General features: G+C 35.6%; 1 protein-coding gene across 5 annotated transcripts in view; it reads left to right on the top strand.

Moving 5' to 3' along the window:
* Positions 1–20,786, top strand: part of trak1a (trafficking protein, kinesin binding 1a) — a 72,377-nt gene that overhangs the window by 27,251 nt on the left and 24,340 nt on the right. Inside the window, exons 1-2 of one of the 5 annotated variants that reach the window (XM_051865114.1) lie at positions 689–939; positions 6,315–6,509. In XM_051865114.1, the coding sequence (XP_051721074.1) occupies positions 936–939; positions 6,315–6,509 (199 nt within the window). In that variant the 5' untranslated portion in view covers positions 689–935. Of the gene's footprint in view, positions 1–688; positions 940–6,314; positions 6,510–10,521; positions 11,694–17,142; positions 17,395–20,786 lie in introns of those variants that run through there. The other 4 variants (XM_051865110.1, XM_051865113.1, XM_051865112.1 and 1 more) reach the window with 4 other exon arrangements.

Raw genomic sequence — 20,786 nt, 5'->3', positions numbered from 1 at the left:
AGACTACAGAATGCATTAAGCTTTAATAACCAGGTGCAGAATCACCACTTTCAATAGACTTTATAACAAGACTTTGAATACAGTCTATAATAGTCTATATAATTTATATAAACTATTACATGCTGTATTAAAAATCCTGGTTTGAATTTGTTCATCTATATTAGCTTGTAAATGTTGTTACTCTGAAGTTAGTGCTTTATGTGTGCAGGTCAGCAGCATGTGGCCAAAAGTTTCACCCTGTTCTGAGCTCCAGCTCATGTCAAACTAAAGTAGCAGTCTGTGACATTAAACCACCTTGACATTCTCTGCTTGTACAGAGAGAGAGAGAAATTTCCGTTAGCGAAAGTTATTGCTACAAGACTTTGGCATAGATTTTATTTGTGGACCCCAGTGTATTTTTATTTTTTTCTGTTACGTTTACAATATTGTGTATATTCATGCATGTATTGTTGAGATAGTTGGGTTGCTTCTCTTTCTTTACCCCTTACATTTACTAACACACTGAACAGCTGTTAAGCTACTAGATTTATCTCTGAGGCAGTTCCCCTGAGGCTGTCTAACTTCCTGCCTAACACACGCCCCCAAAAACCCCTGATCTGCAGCCCGTTCTGCACAAAGTACTGTAAGTCACACATGATTTTTCATGGAAAGAGAAAACTGATCCAGGGTCAGGAGAACAGGAACAATGAGCGTTGAAGTCGACCGGCCTGAGAGCAATTCAGTCTATGTTTAGTGAGGGGCCATGTGACTGGTGTCATCAGCATGCCAGACATGGCTGGGCCGTGTCCGCGTTTGCTCACTGCCTCCTCCCTCGTCTTTTCACTCTCCCTCTCTTCCTCTCATAATCACTCGTTCCCTCGACGCCGTGTCCGATCTTGAAGGAGTGGAAAATGTAAGTTTGGGCGAGCGAACGGAGTGCCCGTGACTGCAGCACCATGAGTGAGTACTGCTTCTTCACTCTCACTGGACTTTGTCAGATTTTTCTTGACAGTGTCTAACTGTAGGCAGAGATTTTGTATGGATGTCCATCTGTGCTTTAGGGTTGAGGCTAAGTTGTTTGACTTTAGGGTTCAGTGAACTGTGACTTTGTAAGTTGCCAGTTTGTAGTGCCTCGTGACAAAAAACTTTTTTTGAAACCTTCATTTTTCAAATGCTGTCAAAGTATAAGTTTGTCTTGGATTGGAAATTGGATTTTAGACATTTAGTGTAGTTTTTATTTCTTCTATCTATCTATATCTATCTGTCTATCTATCTGTCTGTCTAATACACATAAAGTGGGATTTAAAAGTCTGGCTTCACATTGAAAATCTGTTTCAAAATCTACATTAAAACCTGGAATTTAATGACAATTAAAACAAATTGATGTAAAGGACTATGTATGTTCTGGGCGGTATTTCTAGGACAATAATCAAATGTATCATTGACTTTGTGCAAAAGGTCAGGTTTGTGCTCTCTAGATAATTTTCAAATCCTGCTGAATAATGTTATCATAAGGTTTTACACAAACTTGTAGAGTTCACGCCTCTTGAAACATACAGCTTGCAGCTTTACAAACCAAATGTGTTTGTGTGTGTGAGAATTTCACGTGTATTAATATTTAACTTGTCACTGACAGTGTTTTGATAATACAGTATATTCTATTCTAATAAAATTGATAGTAAAATTAATAATTTTACAAATTGGACCACACCGTAAACGCGTGTAGGTAATGTTCTTAGTAGAACAAAGAGTCTTTAATGGTGAAGGAGACTGGAAGGACAGCATGATTCCACTAGTGCTGTTGCTGTAAAAACACAATCCTGAAATAATCACTAGTCATTCACACACACTCACACATGCAGTCGCTTTCCAGGTCAAAAGGACACCATATTTAAACACATATCTGTGTCCTCTGACTTCAAAAGAGGAGACTAACAGAAGCTTGATGATTGTTAGAAGTTTTAGAATTTAGGTCTGTTTATTAGTTGAATGTTGTGATCTATGTACAGTAATGCTTTAAAGGTGCAGTAAGAGTTTGTAACCAACTCAAACAAACACACCCCCTCCCTTCATTGCTCCGCCCCCAAAATGCACGAACTCGCAATGCAAGGGTGGATGTCTCTTTATCATATAGCAGAAACGAAGCAAAATAAATCTTCGCGTAAAAGCGAAGATGATGAACGAATGACGAGGAAGAACAAAAAAATGAACATACGTGAGTATATACAAGCAAGAGTTCATCGTTAGTCACCAGTAGCACACACTCAAAACTCACGTATGGAGCAAAAACAATGCAAAAACATTTTCAGGCCTTCCCACTTAGGTCTTTCCAGCGCTGGAGAGCTTTTCTAATATTAGTTCGAGTCCTAAAACTCTTGTCTGATCATAACCCTTCTTTTTCCAGTGATATTCCTCTGACCTTACTCTTTTATAATGTCTCTCAGCCATCTCTCTTTCTACAGTGTTTCTTCAAATCTCCCTCTCGCTCACTCTCTCTCCTCCCCCATCATGAGTGGACACGCCCCCTACTGCTGATTGGCTACAAGTGTGTTGTGCTGCTCAGTCCGGTCCGGTCCACTTTCAACAGCGTTTTTCAGAAATCACTTACTGCACCTTTTAATAGAGTGTGTGTGTGTGTGTGTGTGTGTGTGTGTGTGTGTGTGTGTGTGTGTGTGTGTGTGCGCGCGCGGTGTTATTTTTGTGCTGCATCTCATTTCAGCAAAGTCCTGACAGGTTTAGTCCTGCTTTTTTTTTTTTTTTTTTTTTTTTTTCCAATTTGCTCTAGATAAACAAAAAGACTGCTCTTTAGTCAGGTTTAAACAGAACAAAACCTCCCCCTGATACCTGTATTCAGATTTTCTTTTCATTAGTCCGAAAAAATACATACCATTTTTCACTTTTTGTACAGATGTTATTTCCATTCTCAGTCTGTTTATGTGGCAGATATGTGTTCATGTCATTCTGTATAATGCAGAGTAAGTTTCCCTCTCATGGGCCCCATGCTTTCCAGGCTAGTGTTGAGAAGACTGCCTGAACCATACAAGTCTGTCTTAGCAGAGTGCTAAAGAAGTAGGGAAGTTAAAACCTATTGGTTTTATGCATGATTTTTAAATATAATTTTTTTTACGTAACCCATTAATAATAAACTTTTTGAAACAGACCTGCCATGAGCTCCGAGATGTTTCTGTAGAATCCACAAGTCAGTGAGATTTATTTATTTAATTTTACTAATTTATTATTAATTTGATTTATTTTATGTTTTTAACATCATGTTCTGGTAAACATCTGGTGAAAAACTACACTTCCCACAATCCTCAAGAGAGATCCACCACCAAAATTTTATCTTCCTATACTACAGTATACACTTAATTTCTTTTTTATTGCAATATTTAGTAATAAACATTAAATGTAGTGTTTATATATTGTGTATATGTTGTTTTGCACATAATCAGTGTTTTAAGTTCATATGCTTTTTATTAACCGTTTTACTTTCTTACTTAAAATCAAAGATTATAATGTTGGTTGATCAGTTCATTCATGCATGAATTTTGAAATCACTAGAGAAGAAATGAATGGGAAAACAGTTAAAAAAAGTTTAGCAGTGCTGTATTGCGCTACCCTCGTTTAACGTACATGTGAAACTGACTGAAGGTCTTTCGTTGTTTCAATCTCTACAAAAGTAAAGTAAGTAAAAGGTTTTTGGAGTTCTTTAACTGTTACCTTCTTAAAACTCCTATTTATTATTTCAAAATTGTTTCATTAACAAAAACAGGTTTGTTTGGTTTTCCCCCCGCTTTTTAATGCCAAAATAATGCTAAAATAATTACTGTTTATTCAACAGTTGGCTACGTTCACACAGTCAGTGGGATTCATGGCCATGTTTTATAACAGGTGTGAATCTCAAACTGTCCCCTTCAAATAACATCTTTTGAGTCGCTATTGCATGAATTACGTAAAGTCAACCGTCTTTTCTATTTGCTGTGGATATCCATAGAGTCAGTGACTAAAGTACAAATCGATGATGATGACGTCCAGGACACCTTTTCCCTGAAAATGCTGGTGTTAGTCCTGAAAATTTGTCTGTGTAAGTTCGGTTATAGAGTGTGGTTGTCACTCTTGTGAATAGCCGAACAATGCAACCCAGTCTGTCTGTTTCTGCAAAATGATATTACATTGCTTCTTGCTCATTTCGTGACATTTTCAAAGTGAAATGTCCAGTGAGTGTCGCTAAAAGTGTGTTGAATTTTCTTTGAAACAGATGTATCTAGGAACATTTTATTACATTATTGTTTATTACATTGTTGTTGTACGTATCACAGCACAAAAGAAGAAAAAGAAAAGGGAGGGGAAAAATAAGGCATTAAATTGATCAACGTACGAATACAGACATTTATAATGTTACAAAATACAAAAAAAAAAAAAAAAAAAAACTATTTCAAATTAATGCTGTTCTTTTGAACTTCCTATACATCAGAGAATACTTAAAATATTGCGTCACAGCTTCCACAAAAATATTAAGCAGCAAAAACGATTTTCAACATTAATAAGAGCCATTATTAATAATTGAGCACCAAATGATTTGAAGAACGATGTGATGTGTCTTTCAAAAACAATAAAAAACATAATTATTCCAAACTTTTAAACAGTATTGTACAATTTTGCATATTGCATAAATGTAGGTAGAGGCACATTTTTCCAGTGAACCTGTGTTGGAACTGTGTAAGCATAACTGTAAAAAGCACTTAAATGAAGGGCTGACAAACGCTTTCTACTCTGTGAACGTGAGTAATATATTGAAAGTAGTGTAGTGTGTAGTATTTTAACAGATAATTACAAATAGCAGCTTTAAAATCATGCAAAGTTCATGCTTGGTTGCATTGTATCTGTGGCACAAACTTGGTGACCTTGTCTAAAGGTGAATACTGCTTTTATCTTGGGTCAAGGAGTCAGCACTGTGCTACATGCCAGTAGTGCACTTGATATTCAGGTCTCTCTCACTCTCTGCTGACCGTCAGTGGTTTATCTCTTTGGCATTACGGCTGTAATGGGTTTGCATTGTTTCTGTGTGCTCTCAGTAATGTAGCCACAAGGCCAATCCCATTCTAGAGTTTAAACCCCTGTGCTTAGTTGAACACAAGTATGTGGCCTCCCTCCATCACACATAGTGGTTGAGTCTCTTATTTGCCCCACATATTTCAGTCCTAAATTTCTGCTTGCAGCAATTTATCATTACTATACAGAAGAGTGTTGTTATAATGGTATTGGTGGATTGGAATAAGGGCTGGTTGTCTGACGGAGGAGAGGCTGCTGTGTTGAACAACAGCATGTTGTCTGATGGGAGGATGGGCAGAATAAAATATTCTGACAGTGTGGCTGCTTGATAATTAGCTGTAATGAAATGATGTAATGTTGGGTGCTTATAAATTCAAAAGAGATATGCTGTGCTTAAACAAAAAGTTGAACCTCAGTATTTTTCCACAATCTGTGCGTTTTATTGCTTGTCATTTTAAAAGTATTGCTGTTTATATGCGTGTTCATGATACACTCAAAAGATTTTGTCAGAAAAATTTCCAATTGTAGTTGTGTAGTTCTTCATCAGACCACTAGAGGTCAGCATAGACTCACACTTAATGTATTTTCAAGCATTTATTTGGACCCTAAACATGTCTTTGACTTCACATATCACACAAATTGTACTATTACACTGTTATTACATAGGTATTACAACCATGAGATTTGTTTTAGCTTTTTCTGTATTTTCAGTATTATTCCTGAAATGTGCTAATTAGCTTTAAGGAATTTATGTGATAAGGTAATGTAGTGGTACGATAGGTTTAGTGATGGTATTTGATGGCAATACCATGGTACTTTTTTATATATATACCAACCCTAAAATGTATTTGAATGCTTTATCCAGTGTGTATGGGTGTTTCTGGGCTACTTTTGCAATAAATTGAATCCTACTCACCCCAAAGTGACCCACATTTAACTACCAAAAAGTGTTAAAATATTTTTGTCTTCATTTTGAACAATTTATTTATTATTTTATGATTTGAAACCTTTTTGTTTTCAATTCGGAAAGAATATAATTGAAATTTTTAATTAAATGTCACATTTTGTTGCTAATGCACTGACTTCAAACACCACTATGGTATTTAGAAAACATGGTTGTACCATGTAAAACATGGTTATTTTTAGTACAGTTTTGTTTTTGTTTTTTTGTTTTTTTGTTTTGTTTTTTGTTTTTTCTGGTCAGATTCATTGAGCAAATATCTACCACGGTGCCTGATTTTTCTCACCATTCTCTTTGCTTTCTCTCTCTCTCTCCTTGTCAGATGTGTGTAACAGCACTGATCTTCCTGAGGTGGAAATCATCAGTTTGCTTGAGGAGCAGTTGCCTCATTATAAGCTGAGAGCTGACACAATATACGGCTATGACCACGACGACTGGCTCCACACGCCTCTCATCTCACCCGACGTCAACCTCGACCTGACCACAGAACAGATCGAGGAGACCCTCAAATATTTCCGTAAGCCCAGAATCACTCACTATCATCCTGTTCCTCTATTTTTCTCTCTTTCATCCACTGTTTTTCCTGTGTCTTTCTCTGTCACCCATGAAGTTGTCTTTTCCCTTGACACTGTTTTACTCAAAATAGTAACAACAAATATCTCACACATGCACTGACACACATACGCATAAACATCACATAAACACCATTCATGCATGCTTTAACAGTGCTTTTACATATTGAACATGCATTGGTTGAACATGTGCTCAATAATTAATTTCAATAAGCCTAGAATAAAGTATAAAACCATTCAAATCTTCATGGTAGCATGGCAGAAAGATTTCTAACGGTTCATTTTTAAGGTGCTAATTGGAAATATGTGTGCACAAGTTAAAACAAAAGGTCCTTTTTTTTGCATATAACAGACAAAATATTTTACTACTTCATACAATGTAACATGCTATAATCCTTCTAAAACTATTTTAAAGAGTGTTTTCTATGTTTAAATGCGTATAATTTATATTATTTAATTATTATTAAATTAAGAATTTATTCATTGAGAGATTGTGGAATATTATGTATACTTGAATACTTGTAAAAATTCATTTGCCACACTAAAGGACTTTTTTAAATGAACTAGTTAAGACAAAAAGGTGATTTTAAAAGCAATTAGAGGAACTAAGTTGTACACTTTTTTCTATTTATTTAAGATTTAAACTTGATATTCATTAAAAAAAAAAGTTGGGGCATATTTTGTTTTAACTACTGTTCATTACATGAAACTTGAGATATAACTTGGCTAATACATGTACAATTGTTGCCATGTGACAGCTGTGTTTGGTAGCCACAACACTGGATCTCATTGCCAGGCAACCGCCCAACACTGCTGGTAACTGGCTGAGTCTGCTGTCACTCACAGCACCAGTGTTTATAGGAGCAGCTGATAGGTCTATGAGATCAGTTCCTTTGCCATGATCTGTCCTTGAGTTTGTGATTGAACACTGGTATTTGACCACATACAAAACTTTCTTTTTTTTATTCAGTATTTAACAGGCAGATCTGCAGTAGACCTTACATTCTGCCAATCTTTAACCACTGTGTTGAAATAGTAAAATGACTGCAGTTAACAATGTACTGTAGAGATTGTGGCCTCCCTTGAAAATTATTTTACATAAATATGTAAACGTGTTCCAAATTCCCGGTGCTATAAATATAGAGTGGAAAAAATGCCTTCAGACGTTATAAATGCTGGTTTTGATAGTTGTCCTTTAGTGAACAGTATAGTCATCAGACATTGTAGATCCCAGTTTTACAGCAGAGTGTGTTTGTCTGTTATTCACACTGGTTCATTAAGAGCTGATGCCCTGGATCTTATGAGCTATTTTTAGCTAATATGTGAAAGAGCTGTATGACAGTTCAAACTGAGGCCCATCTCTGAGTTGGAGACTGTGGCTTTAACATGATTTTAACCAAATCTTTCACAGTGCATTATGTTATGTAATATATGCAAAATTTTGTTAAAAACCAACTCATTCAGAAAGAGACACCACTACTGTGTGTTGCTTGGAGATGCACAACAGTTGATCCTATTGTGGCTTTGTTTGGAACTTTTTTGGAGCAAAAAGACTGTCAATACTGTCAAAAATGTAAGTTACTCAATATTAAATTTCTTAATACTTACTATGGAGAACTTTAATATGGAGTTATAGGGACCGTTCATACAGAACACATTTTTCCATTCCAATGTGCTGCTTTTCCATTGTTTTTCAGTGTAAGCATGTGCTAGACGGACTTCTTTAACCATTGCTCTCTCCTCTCGCATCTTTTTGCGGGCATATCGTGCATGACAGACAGCATGCTAAAAATACAATGCTCAAGTTAAAGGCACAATACAGATTTTTGCATTAAAATATCCAAAAACCACTAGCTCGGTGTTAAATACTGTATTTTGCTCACTTGTGTACTTACATTATCCCAAATGTTTCCAACAATGTTTGAATCCAGAGAAATGCACAATTTTAACCAGTGTAGCCTGTCAGTGTTGTCATGTCCGTGTTATTCTCAGTTTACGCTTTTACTGCCGTAGAAACCATGGCAACACATTGAGTTTAATGAAAAAGTAGTTGTAGCGTCTAGCACGCCACTCTGTTGTTGTTTCGCACATTCATTATGGACCACAGTTATTCGTTATGGATTGCAGCAGGTTCTGTCACCAAATGTAAACATGCGGCTGACTCAAATGACCCAAGAAGAATTTTGGACAAGAGAAATAAAATGAGGATCAATATCAGTGTGGCATTTCCTGACACTGTTTAACAAGTCTGGTGAACAAGTCTATGGCAGTGTAATTAAATACAGTATGTGTTATACATAAATAGTAAGTCAGCCTTTTTGCAAATGCTTTGGGTGTGTTTGAATTTACTTTTAGTATGATTGTTTTGACAATGTAAAACTGCGCTGTGTTACCCCACAATTTAACCGTCGACCAATTGCACGGAAAATGACATCACAGCTGAACGCAAGCTTGTGATTGGATGATTCACACCATTAGCTTGTGGTGTTTAGAGGAGTCAAACAACCAATTGTATCAAATTAAATCAATGCATAGAATAACAAGCCTTTGGATAGAATAAAGAAGCAAGGATTTAGCATTTTGCATTTTGATTTTTAATTTGGCACATACTCCCATTATCTTTATTTTTAAATAATACAGTGGTGGTCAGAATTATTGGCACCCTTGGTAAATATGATCAAAGATGACTATAAAAATAAATCTGCATTGTTTATCCTTTTGATCTTTTATTAATAAAATTAGCAAAAATCTAACCTTTAATTAAAGGAAAAGAATTGAAAGTGGGGGGGGATCACATTATGAGATAAATGTTTTTCTCGTTTTTCTGCATTGTTTATCCTTTTGATCTTTAATTCTTAAAATTAGCAAAAAGCTAGCCTTTCATTGAAAGAAAATAATTGAAAGTGGGGAAAAAAAAAAAAAAAAAAAATAATCACATTATGAGATAAATGTTTTTCTCCAAAACATGTTGGCCACAATTATTGGCACCCTTTTTATTCAATACTTTTTTCAACCTCCTTTTGCCATAACAGCTCTGAGTCTTCACCTATAATGCCTGATGAGTTTGGAGAACACCTGACAAGAGATCAGAGACCATTCCTTCATGCAGAATTCCCAGCTCCATGTTGGTGCTTCTTCAGTTCACTCCACTCATTTTCTTTAGGGTTCAGGTCAGGGAACTGGGACGATGGCAGATGGCAGAAGCTTCATTTTGTGCTCATTGACACATTTTAGCTATTTTTTTATAGCCATTTTCTATTTTGTGAAGCTCAACAATCTTTTGCTGCACATCAGAACTATATTCTTCGTTGTGATAAATGATTTAGGGAATTTGGCCTTTGTGTTTCCTCATGTTTATACTCCAAGTCATGGCTGGACAATATCATGTTCCTGATCACCCTGGTGTGCTAAAATGTAAATATGAATCATGTGAATATACTTCATAGATATTTTACTCATAAAAAATTCTAGGGGTGCCAATAATTGTGGCCAACGTGTTTTGGAGAAAAACATTTATTTCATAATGTGATTTTTTTTTTTTTTTTTTTTTTTCCACTTTCAATTATTTTCTTTCAATGAAAGGCTAGCTTTTTGCTAATTTTAAGAATTAAAGATCAAAAGGATAAACAATGCAGTTTCATTTTTATAGTCATCTTTGTTCATATTTACCAAGGGTGCCAATAAATCTGACCACCACTGTATGAAAAAATGTATTACTTCAAATTATTTTTTATTTTATTTTATTATTATTATTATTATTATTATTATTATTTGTTTTATTTCAATTGTGAAATACATTTGTAAGATACTGAATTGGATTTATTTTTAATTTGTGCTTTTTTTTTTTTTTTTCACCTCATGGCTTTATCAAATGAGCCAGTTGACATAAAAAAAATAAAATAAAAAATAAAAAAAATGAAACTACAGCAAACATAATGATTGATTTCTTTAACTATTTTCATAGTCATAAAAAAATGTCTTAATGTATAAAAAAAAAAAAAAAAAAAAAAAAAAATTAGATATATATAATTAAATCAGCCATGGTAATTATAGACATGATTTTCCCCTTTGTTTCCTCCAATTATTCATATCATATCAACTCCATAAATCCATTATCCAACCAGCATGATGTCATCAGTATGAGCCTGCTGCCGGTATCAGCCGATGAGGTGGCAACTGGAAAGTCACCAATTGCAGGTCGACGACACAGGAAAATGACATCACAGCTGAACGCAAGCTTGTGATTGGATGATTCACACCATTAGCTTGTGGTGATTAGAGGAGTCAAACAACCAATTGTATCAAATTAAATCAATGCAAAGAATAACAAGCCTTTGGATAGAATAAAGAAGCAAGGATTTTTGAGATCTTTTTTTTTTTTTTTTCACCAGCATATTTGTTGCTGTTCTTGGCACAGTGAATTGCAGAGAGTCAGCTGCTACTTTTGGCAGGCAGACAGCACAAGAACACCTGCCATCACTGTACCAGCCACTTACTGTACACTTGAGCTGAGCAGCAAAATGAAATATTCCATGCATGCATCACTACTGCTGCTATATGTGTGGCAGAAAAGATCAATGGAAGAGTGATGGAGAAAAAACAGAGGGAAAGTTAAGCAACAGAGCACGTGCAGACACCAACACAGCCTGGAGTCAGAGCCAGTTGCTATGGCAACCTCTCTAGAGGGAGGCGCCTTGGAAACAAGAGAGATGAGGAGACGGGGTTGGGCTGTGACGAATGCTTAGAGAAGACCAGAGCAGCTATGATGAAGTGTGCTGTGATTGGCTGGCTTTTGGGGTAAGCCCCGCCCTCCGAAGTGTGATACAACCTTGACTATAGCAGTACGGTTTCCTGCGCAACACTGTTGGCTTTTAGGGACACTGCATTTTTCTCTCTATCATCCCTTGTTCTCTGACCTTGTGTGTGTAGAATGCATTGTGATTAGTTAGTGGTAGATCGGCTACCGAGCTGCTGGGAGAATGGGTGGCCGTGGGTACTTGTATGCGTGTGTGACCTCAGACGGTGGACAGGAGAGGCTGCAGCTCACGGCTGAAGGAGACTGAGCATGCAGAGGTTCGTGGAGGCAGATTACTACGAGCTGGACTGGTACTATGAAGAGTGCACTGACGGTAAGAAGGAAAAATCCTGTCTGCTGCCACTAAGGGGGAGAGAGGAGGCGGAGGGGTGAGGAGAATTACCCATGTGAATTAAACACTTTCAGAAAGTTGGTTAGTTACATGGTCTGCCATGGACGAGACTGTGAATGTCGAAATAAGATTTGGGCCAAGACATAAGAATGATGCAGGTAACATTGAGGGTGAGGTAGCTGGCCTTTCAGCTCTGGTGTTGCATCAGACTCAGCACCAGGGCAAAGCTTTAAAATTACTTAAATTAATAAGTCACAATCTTTATATAATGCTGAAAGGATCAGAAGTGCATGTGCAGTGACTAAATAAAAATATATACAGTGGGGTCCAAGACTGAGACAACTGTTTATAATTTGTTTTTGTTTTTTTTTTGTTTTTTTTCTCAGCTTGAGTGAAAAGTTTAATTGAAAAATTAACAATGTCTTTTGCTGTAATGACATCACCACTCAAGCTGACATGAAATTCACAAATGTGTGTACCACCTGATGAACGTTATCCAGCATGATTTTTGAGAATGATCCAAACAGCATCTTACCTATCTACCCACACATACATGCATCCATCATCCACCTATCCATCCATTCATTCATCCATCCACCCACCCATCCATCAATCCACCTATCCATCCATTCATCCGTCCATCCATCCACCCATCCACCTATCCATCCATCCATCCACCTATCCATCCATACATCCACCTATCCATCCATCCATCCACCTATCCATCCATTCATCCATCCATCCAGTTCCATGCATCCATCCATCCATCCACCTATCCATCCATCCATCCATCCATCATCCATCCAGTTCTATCCACCCATACACCCACCCACCCATCCATCCATCCAGTTCCATACACCCACCCATTCATCCATCCAGTTCCATCCATCCATCCTTCCAGTTTCATGCAGCCATTCAGTTCCATCTATCCATTCACCCATCCATCCAGTTCCATCCATCCATACACCCACCCATCCATCCATTCATCAATCCATTCATCCATCCATCCAGTTCCATCCATCATCCATCCACCCATCCATTAATTCATCCATCCAGTTCCATCCATACATCCATCTATCCATACACCCATCCATCCACCCAATTCCATCCATCCATCCATCCATGATCTGCATTATATTGTGTTATGATGTTGTTTTACCCATACAGCTTATTGAAACGGGTTGCTTTTCAGCAGAACTGCCCAATAACCACATTTATTCACTCGTCTCATAGTCTGAAAGCGGAGAGACAAGTTTATGACTGTCTGTATTCAGGTTTAAATTACAATTACATCCTAGTTAGTTATATCAAATCTCATTTATCTGTTGTTCTTTCAAAACCCTTTTTTATATCATTGTGCACCTTATTTCAAAGCAGTGAAATGATTGTTCACACAGACATCCAGTTCCATCCATCCATCCATCCATCCAGTTCCATCCATACATCCATCCAGTTCCATCCATACATCCAGTTCCATCCATACATCCATTCATCCTTCCATAAAGGATCCATCCATCTGTCTGTCCGTCCATCCATGATCTGCATTATGATGTTATGATCACGTTTTACCCATAAAGCTTATTGAAACGGGTTGCTTTTCAGCAGAACTGCCCAATAACCACATTTATTCACTCGTCTCATAGTCTGAAAGCGGAGAGACAAGTTTATGACTGTATTCAGGTTTAAATTACAATTACATCCTAGTTAGTTACATCAAATCTCATTTATCTGTTGTTCTTTCAAAACCCTTTTTTATATCATTGTGCACCTTATTTCAAAGCAGTTAAATGATTGTTCACACAGACATTTAGTCATGCTCTGCTCTGTTAAATCAACGCGGCCTCTCGCTGATCAGCCTTTGCCATCGATGATGTGTTGACCTTATGAAGTCATGCACCCCGTCTGTTTCACAAGCAGCAGGTTATATCACATCACTGTAGTCTTATCTAGACCTGCTGCATGTTTTATTGGTCTCTGATGACTGATCGCCGCCTTATCCTTCCTTCCTTGTAATCTTTCTCCTTAATATTGGAATGGTTACGTAATCCTGTGCATAAAACTGCACTGTTTTAATCCCAGTCATTTACTGTTGTGTTGTGTCTCCATGCAGCGTATTATGCAAGTTCTGGTGACAAGTTGTGCATATGCAATGTTTATTTGTTATTCTGGTCTGTGATGGATTTTATGAATAGCTTTCTGTCTCGATTTTATCACATTATCTAAATAGAGGGAACAAATAAAAACATCAATCAATCACAGAGATGGATCATTTTAATCTAGTGTAAAGACATTGATAAACAGTGCAGAAGTGCTAGATAGATGTGTACGTGTTTTCAAACACACAGAAACAGGCAAAGAGACCAGGAATCCTTCAGGCTGAGGCTGCCGTGTTAAAGATTATTAGAGAAGTAAATATGTGTTCAATGGCTCATTGACAAGATAAGAATTGTGGGTGCCATTTCAACTGTCTTTGACCTGCACCTCGGATGGTGTGAGTTTGCTTAAGTGTTTTATTAAGGAACTGATGTTATATTGTACCAAACACTCTTCATCATAACAGTTAGACATCCCATCATGCATAAAACTAGACCAAGCTATTCATAGTTTTCATGTGACATCACACCCTTATAGGAACACCCATTATAAAAAAAAAAATAATAATCCATACGGCTCCAGGGGGTTAATAAAGGCCTTTTGAATCGAAGCAATACATTTTTGTAAGAAACTTGTACGTGTTTTCAAACACAGAGACAGGCAAAGAGACCAGAAATCCTTCAGACTGAGATTGCGGTGTTAAAGATTATTGAGACGTAAATATTGTATGTGTTTAATGGCTCATAGACAAGATAAGGAGATGTTTATCATGTTAAGTGCTTCAGAATGCTCTGCTGTTTTCACTGATAGACATACTGCAGCAGTTACTGTATGTGGATCACAAGTGCCCAGATCTTGCAGTTTGTTCACATATATTTGTTTTTCTTATTTTAAGAGGTGATCTAAATATATTTGGTTTGAAACAGACCCTGTGCAGCAGTTCTGTGAATGTTTTGCTCTTCAGATCTCAACATCAGTAACTTGACTGAAAACTAGCTTTGTATATAATTCTCAGTGTATGTGATGATATGATGTTTGTGTTTATAATGTACAGCTGGTGATACAGTATACTATTCAGGACTTTACTTTTCAATGACCCACATTCTGTGTTGTGGTTTGGGTCTCTATCGCTCGCGCACAGCATATTGATTACCTTAGCAGGGGTGGGCGGGGGGGAATACAAACACACACACACACACACACACACATTTACACACATTCTTTTTCATTCTCATCTGACCTCTTTTGCATTTCCCACTCCCATTCTCTCTTTCTCCTCCCCTCTTAAAGTTTTCCCAGCCCTTCAGCATATTCTTCACCATTTTCTGGCTGTCTTTTCCATTTTCCTCTTCAATGGAGCTAAAGCACAAAGGCTTAGCTCTGGTTAAGTTCTCACTAAAGAGAATCCCGCCTCCTTCATGGCCACAGCCATTGTGCCATCACACCATTCCTGTCACGCTATTGTTTCTCCATATGAATGAAGTTCGTCAGAAGGCCCACGTTGTACCGCAGATTGCATTGCAGTTGTAAGCCATTTGCATTCTGTTAATGTAACAAGAAAAATGAGTGATAACACAACAAACCCAGGCATACTGAATTGTTAATGTGTGATTCATGTTACATTGTTAGACTAGGTGGAGTTGCACAAGTGTAGAGGTACAGCTGTTATCAAACATCTCATGCCTTCACACTCCAGTTGTAAGGTTGTTGGAGTTTAAAGGGTAAAGTCTATCACCATAACGCTATCATGAACTAAAACGATTCAGCACGTTCCAAAGAAATTCTCTTTAGCTCTTAGTTTTATGAGGCAAGTTATCTAGAAATAACCAGCCTGGTCATTGTTTATACATAGGAGTTTGTAGATTAAAGATTAATGTAATCAATAAGGATTAACATTTGTACATCTTTTAAGTTGTTCATGCATAAATGTTTTAGAAATGCTGTCGACACGTCAATATTGTACATTTTAGTGTCCATACAAACAAAGTAAATGTATGTGTGGCAGAATCACATTTGACGTAAAATACATATGAATACTCATGAGATTACATTTTAAAAATGGTGTAATTAGTAGTAGGTTTGGAAATGAAGTAAATCTCACAAAACACGGTCACATTACATACCAAATTCAAAGAAAGAAATTAGGGTGTATTTATTTATTTATTTTTTTATTGTAATTCTCATTAGATCTCACAGTATTTCTGGTCTATAGAGGCGATTATAACAGATGTATAAATATTTTATATATATATATATATATATATATATATATATATAAAAACAAAAATTATTCAGACACTAGATATAATGTTTTATATTTTTTTACTAGTGTGTGCAGGACACTATAGTTCATTTATGTAAGTGAGGATAGCTAAATAAAGTAAACTGTGACGTATTATACCCGAAAATTCTTCATACAGTGGACTACCAGTAAAATTGATAAAAATTTGGGACCAAAAATTATTCAGACACTTTGACCTGACCATGTTTTTCTTAAGTGTTATCTGACATAATTAAGATTATTTTTTTCTGACACAGTTTAATATTTTATTATCATTTTTTTAAACTAGTGAATAAACTGTAATAATGAATAAAATGTTCAAGGTGTCTGGTTTGGTTTGAATTTTGGTTTGACTGTGTGTATATATATATATATGTATATATATAAATATGTGTATGTATATATATGTATATATATATATATGTGTATGTATATATATGTATATATGTATATATATGTGTGTGTATATATGTGAGTGTATATATATATATATATATATATATATATATATATATGTATATATGTATGTATGTATGTATATATATGTATGTATATGTATGTGTATATATATATATATATATATATATATATATATATATGTGTGTGTATATGTACAGGTGTCTCTTTTTGTTTTTCCTTTATAGTTCCTGTTGTGTCAAATGTCCTGTTTGCCTTCTCTATGGCAATGTGAAAACTTTTCATCAGGGAATATAAACAGGCTCCGCCCACATGACAGGTGTAGTCAAACAACTCAGTCACGCCTTGATAAGTTGCCATGGTGCGTCGGTGGAAAGTACCATTCCTTCCTCTGCAGAAGGGGGGGTCACATTTTCCTTTAAGTTAGAATAGTCTTGACATAAAACCTTATGCAATCTGTTCATTTTTTCATTCATAAGCTTTTCAATCCTATACATAAATGCAGACTGATCTGCAAAAATGTATTCGTTATTTTCTTCCTACTTTAGTGACACCTCACCTGCTGTTTGGTAGAGAATGGTAGTGTCCGAGCATTGAGTCTCCTGTAACAGGTGTGTGTCAGTCAGAGACTGTCTATCTGATCTTTGAGGTTATATGTCCAGCCCAACATCACAGTCTCACTCATGGCTGTGGACCTGAGACGACTGAGCCAGCCTGGGCGTAACTAGCCCAGTGATAGCATGGCATTGCCTTTTAATTGCTCTAATGAGGAGTACTTTGAATTTGACTCTTCTTCAGAGATACTGGAAATATCTACCTCATCTTTCTTAAGCTCAAACAGTGCTGATGATGAGGATGATGAAGATGCAGAGCCGTATACGCTGGAGCAAGGTACAGTACCTGTGCCCTTTGACAGTTTGATCCTCTTAGAAGTTATTAAAGACACGTACTGTCAAAGTAACTCAATGACTTTCAAGAATGTCTTAGTCTGAAATCGCAACCATCTAAACAGGTTTTTCCATCCTTGGTTGGTGATGACATACCTTGTTAGGACATTTAAAACGTACACATCAGATTCCCCTTCTTATTGGGTTTCTCTCTGCCCAGATCTAATCACTATTCGTATTTCATATTATTCAATGTGAGTGTAAACACACAGCCTGTCATTTGTGTTAGAACACCTTTATTTGTGTCAAAGCTATAAGGATATCAGTGAGTTTGAACCATTTGGTTTCATTGTATTATTAATAAAGTTTCAGGAACAAGTATTAAAATGTGATTTAGCTTTTATAATGACTAATTAAGGTCATGACATGCTGCTTGGGTTTATTATAAAAGTGCACTGTCTCAGAGCTTTTCATAAGGTTGATCATGTCAACACTACATACACTCATTTTGGTACAACATGCATACCAGCATGCACTGCACGTATGCCATTATATAACTATAGTAATAATTGACTATATCAACCCTGTTTTTCCTTTTTTACTTTAATACTGCCCTGATTTTAATATCATTAGGCAAAAGTTTTATTTAAAATGTTCTTTAATGTAAATATTACCTTTTTTTTTTTTTTTTACACTTCTGTAAGGGTTTGTTTATGTACTCTATAAACTACTCTGTTAAAGCCATTGCCTTTGGTGTTGAATATAATAAGAATAACAATAAGAATGTGTTGTTATTATTATTATTATTAACAGATTATTATTGTTATTATTATTATTATTATTAGGAATTTACAATAGTAATAAATGTCAATATAAATTGTATAAATAAATGTAATTATAAATAGTACATTTATTTATGATACATTTACTATTTATTATTTATAAGTATAAATAACAAATAGTACAATAGTAATACATTTTGTGTCTCACAAGTTTATTTTTTAGCAGTACATTGGAAAAAATTTTCACTCAGAAATTGTTAGTAAATTTCACAATTAATTACAAAGAAAGGACAAGTAATTGAATTAAATGTGAAAATGAAAGACTGAATAATACAGGACTTTTTGAAGAAAAAATATAGGGGTGCGTGTGCGTGTATGTGTGTCCTGAAATTTCAGTAATTCCTAAGTTAAGGTGTGTTTAATCATACAAACTACTTGTTTTCGTATTTATTCTGCTAGTTTTTGGTTGTCTGTCATTTTTTCCTCTTTTTTTATCTGTATATATACAGTATGTATGTAATTACAGGCAAATCATAGGTTAAATATCATGTTCATATTTAATACAGTCAGCCCAGAGCAACCTGAGGTTGGTGTACACAGACACTCTATTCTTTTTTCTTTTTTTTTTTAAATTATCAAATGTATTTTATATTGATAAAACAAGCAGGGTTTTAAAGAATATGCATATACATGTAAATTCTAGGTGGAGTTAGCTGTGCATTTTAGGGTTAACGTCTTCACAACAATCAGCTGTATGTTCTCATTAGTAATTGTAACCTCAGTTATAATACATTGTAATACAAACTTACAGTACCTTATTAATTTTTATACTGTGTAATGGATTAAAACACATGATCAATGCAAAATTCTATGGGATATATCATGTGTTTTATTTATTTTTTTATTGCGTTATGCTCTTTAGCAGTGTAGCAATCAGTAAGTCGATTATATCCTAATGAATTGCAATATTTATTATAAAGCATATAAAGCATATACCTTTTATAACTCACTAACAATACATTTATAATGCATTATATATACAGCTGCTATTTAAAAGCTGGGAATGTTTATTTCTGTAAGTGCACGAGTGCAAACTGACTTTTATTGGAGGTTATTTCAGGGCGAAGAAAGTCACCTTTATTAACAGCCTAAACAAGACGTGCGGGAGCTTTTAATGGCTGGCTGCGTTCTTTGTGTCCAGTTTACACTATGGGAATAATTATCTCTGTGCATTGGGGCTGATCTGATGGCATGGCCATTGTGTACGGTTGATCTTCGTTTGTTGTTCTGTCTGGTGTTCAGCGTCATGGTACCGAGGTAATTGAAGTAAATCTCTACCCATGCTGGTGGATGGAAAAATTAGTTTGAAACACACTGTCCTGGGAGCTTAGACCAGCAGCTGTTAATAGTCTAACTTGGTCTTATATGAGTGTTTACCCATGTAAATAAACCTTGCTAAGCAAATTAATTTGTTGTGATGACCATTGAACCGTGAAAGGTATATAATGTGATATCCTTCAAATGTGGTGTGAGATATGTAAGCAATAAGGTACGAGAGGAGAGGCTGTGCTGTATCGTGAATAAGTCATAGCTAAAGGGCGTTGTTAGGCATGACGCGAAGTGGAGACTTATTTACGATACAGCACTAGCCTCGAGTACCTTATTGCTTTTAAAAAATACAAATATTATAAAATACAATACAAATATTAAAGCCAAAAATATGTATCAATGCAACTTTCATGAAGTAAACTTTCACTAAAGCCTTCCTTCCACCGGAAAAAACAGTCCCTGACCGTGAACAGCAACAGAAGTTACATTATTATGCCATTAGATGGCGGCAAAGACTGTCTTTATGAGTGTGTCAGTCAGTAGCGAAGACTTTTACATTGAAAAGGCTGAATTGTTGTAAAAAATGGAACAAGACGCAACTGACAAATGCTTTGACTAGCGCTGTCAGACATGGGAAAACCCCTTAACTGTTAAAAGGACAGGATAATACATTGGACATTTAAACAGATTTTTTATTATGAACATATTACTGACCTGAAGGAAAATGCTAAATCTTAATGCAGGTAATAAACTCGCTCACTTGATATTTTCTCACAATACTCTTCTACATAATACAGTAAGCTTCAATGCACAATATCAATTGAGAACAAACAGTTTACGTTGCTAAGAGTGGTTGCTAAGGGTGTTGTGTAGTGATTCATAGCCGTGTTTTATCGTGAATATCGTGACCAATCAGAATCAAGGACAGGAACTAACCATTTTATAAATGGTGTATATATTATGTTCGGTGAGGTTTTGAGATGTCTTTTACATTTTTGTAATACATAACAACATGCCACATACATTGTCAGTCAAAAGATTAAACACCCCTGTTCATTCTTTATTATGACTATTTTTGCATAATGGGAATTGTCTAAATATTTTAAACCATGTATACATATTATTTACCTTCCTTATATTATTTTTTATTTTTTATTACGTAGATTTCTTCAAAATAACCAACCATTTTAAAAGTATTAATTATAATAGTAGGTTTGTAAAGAAATTCATTGGTGTCAGTAAGCTTAAACACCTTTCTCTCCATGTTGTTATCCCTTTTTATCTG

The sequence above is a fragment of the Ctenopharyngodon idella genome, chromosome 16, assembly GCF_019924925.1.
Source record: "Ctenopharyngodon idella isolate HZGC_01 chromosome 16, HZGC01, whole genome shotgun sequence".
NCBI classification, from domain to species: domain Eukaryota; kingdom Metazoa; phylum Chordata; class Actinopteri; order Cypriniformes; family Xenocyprididae; genus Ctenopharyngodon; species Ctenopharyngodon idella.
This window is presented reverse-complemented; position numbering and strand designations above follow the sequence as displayed.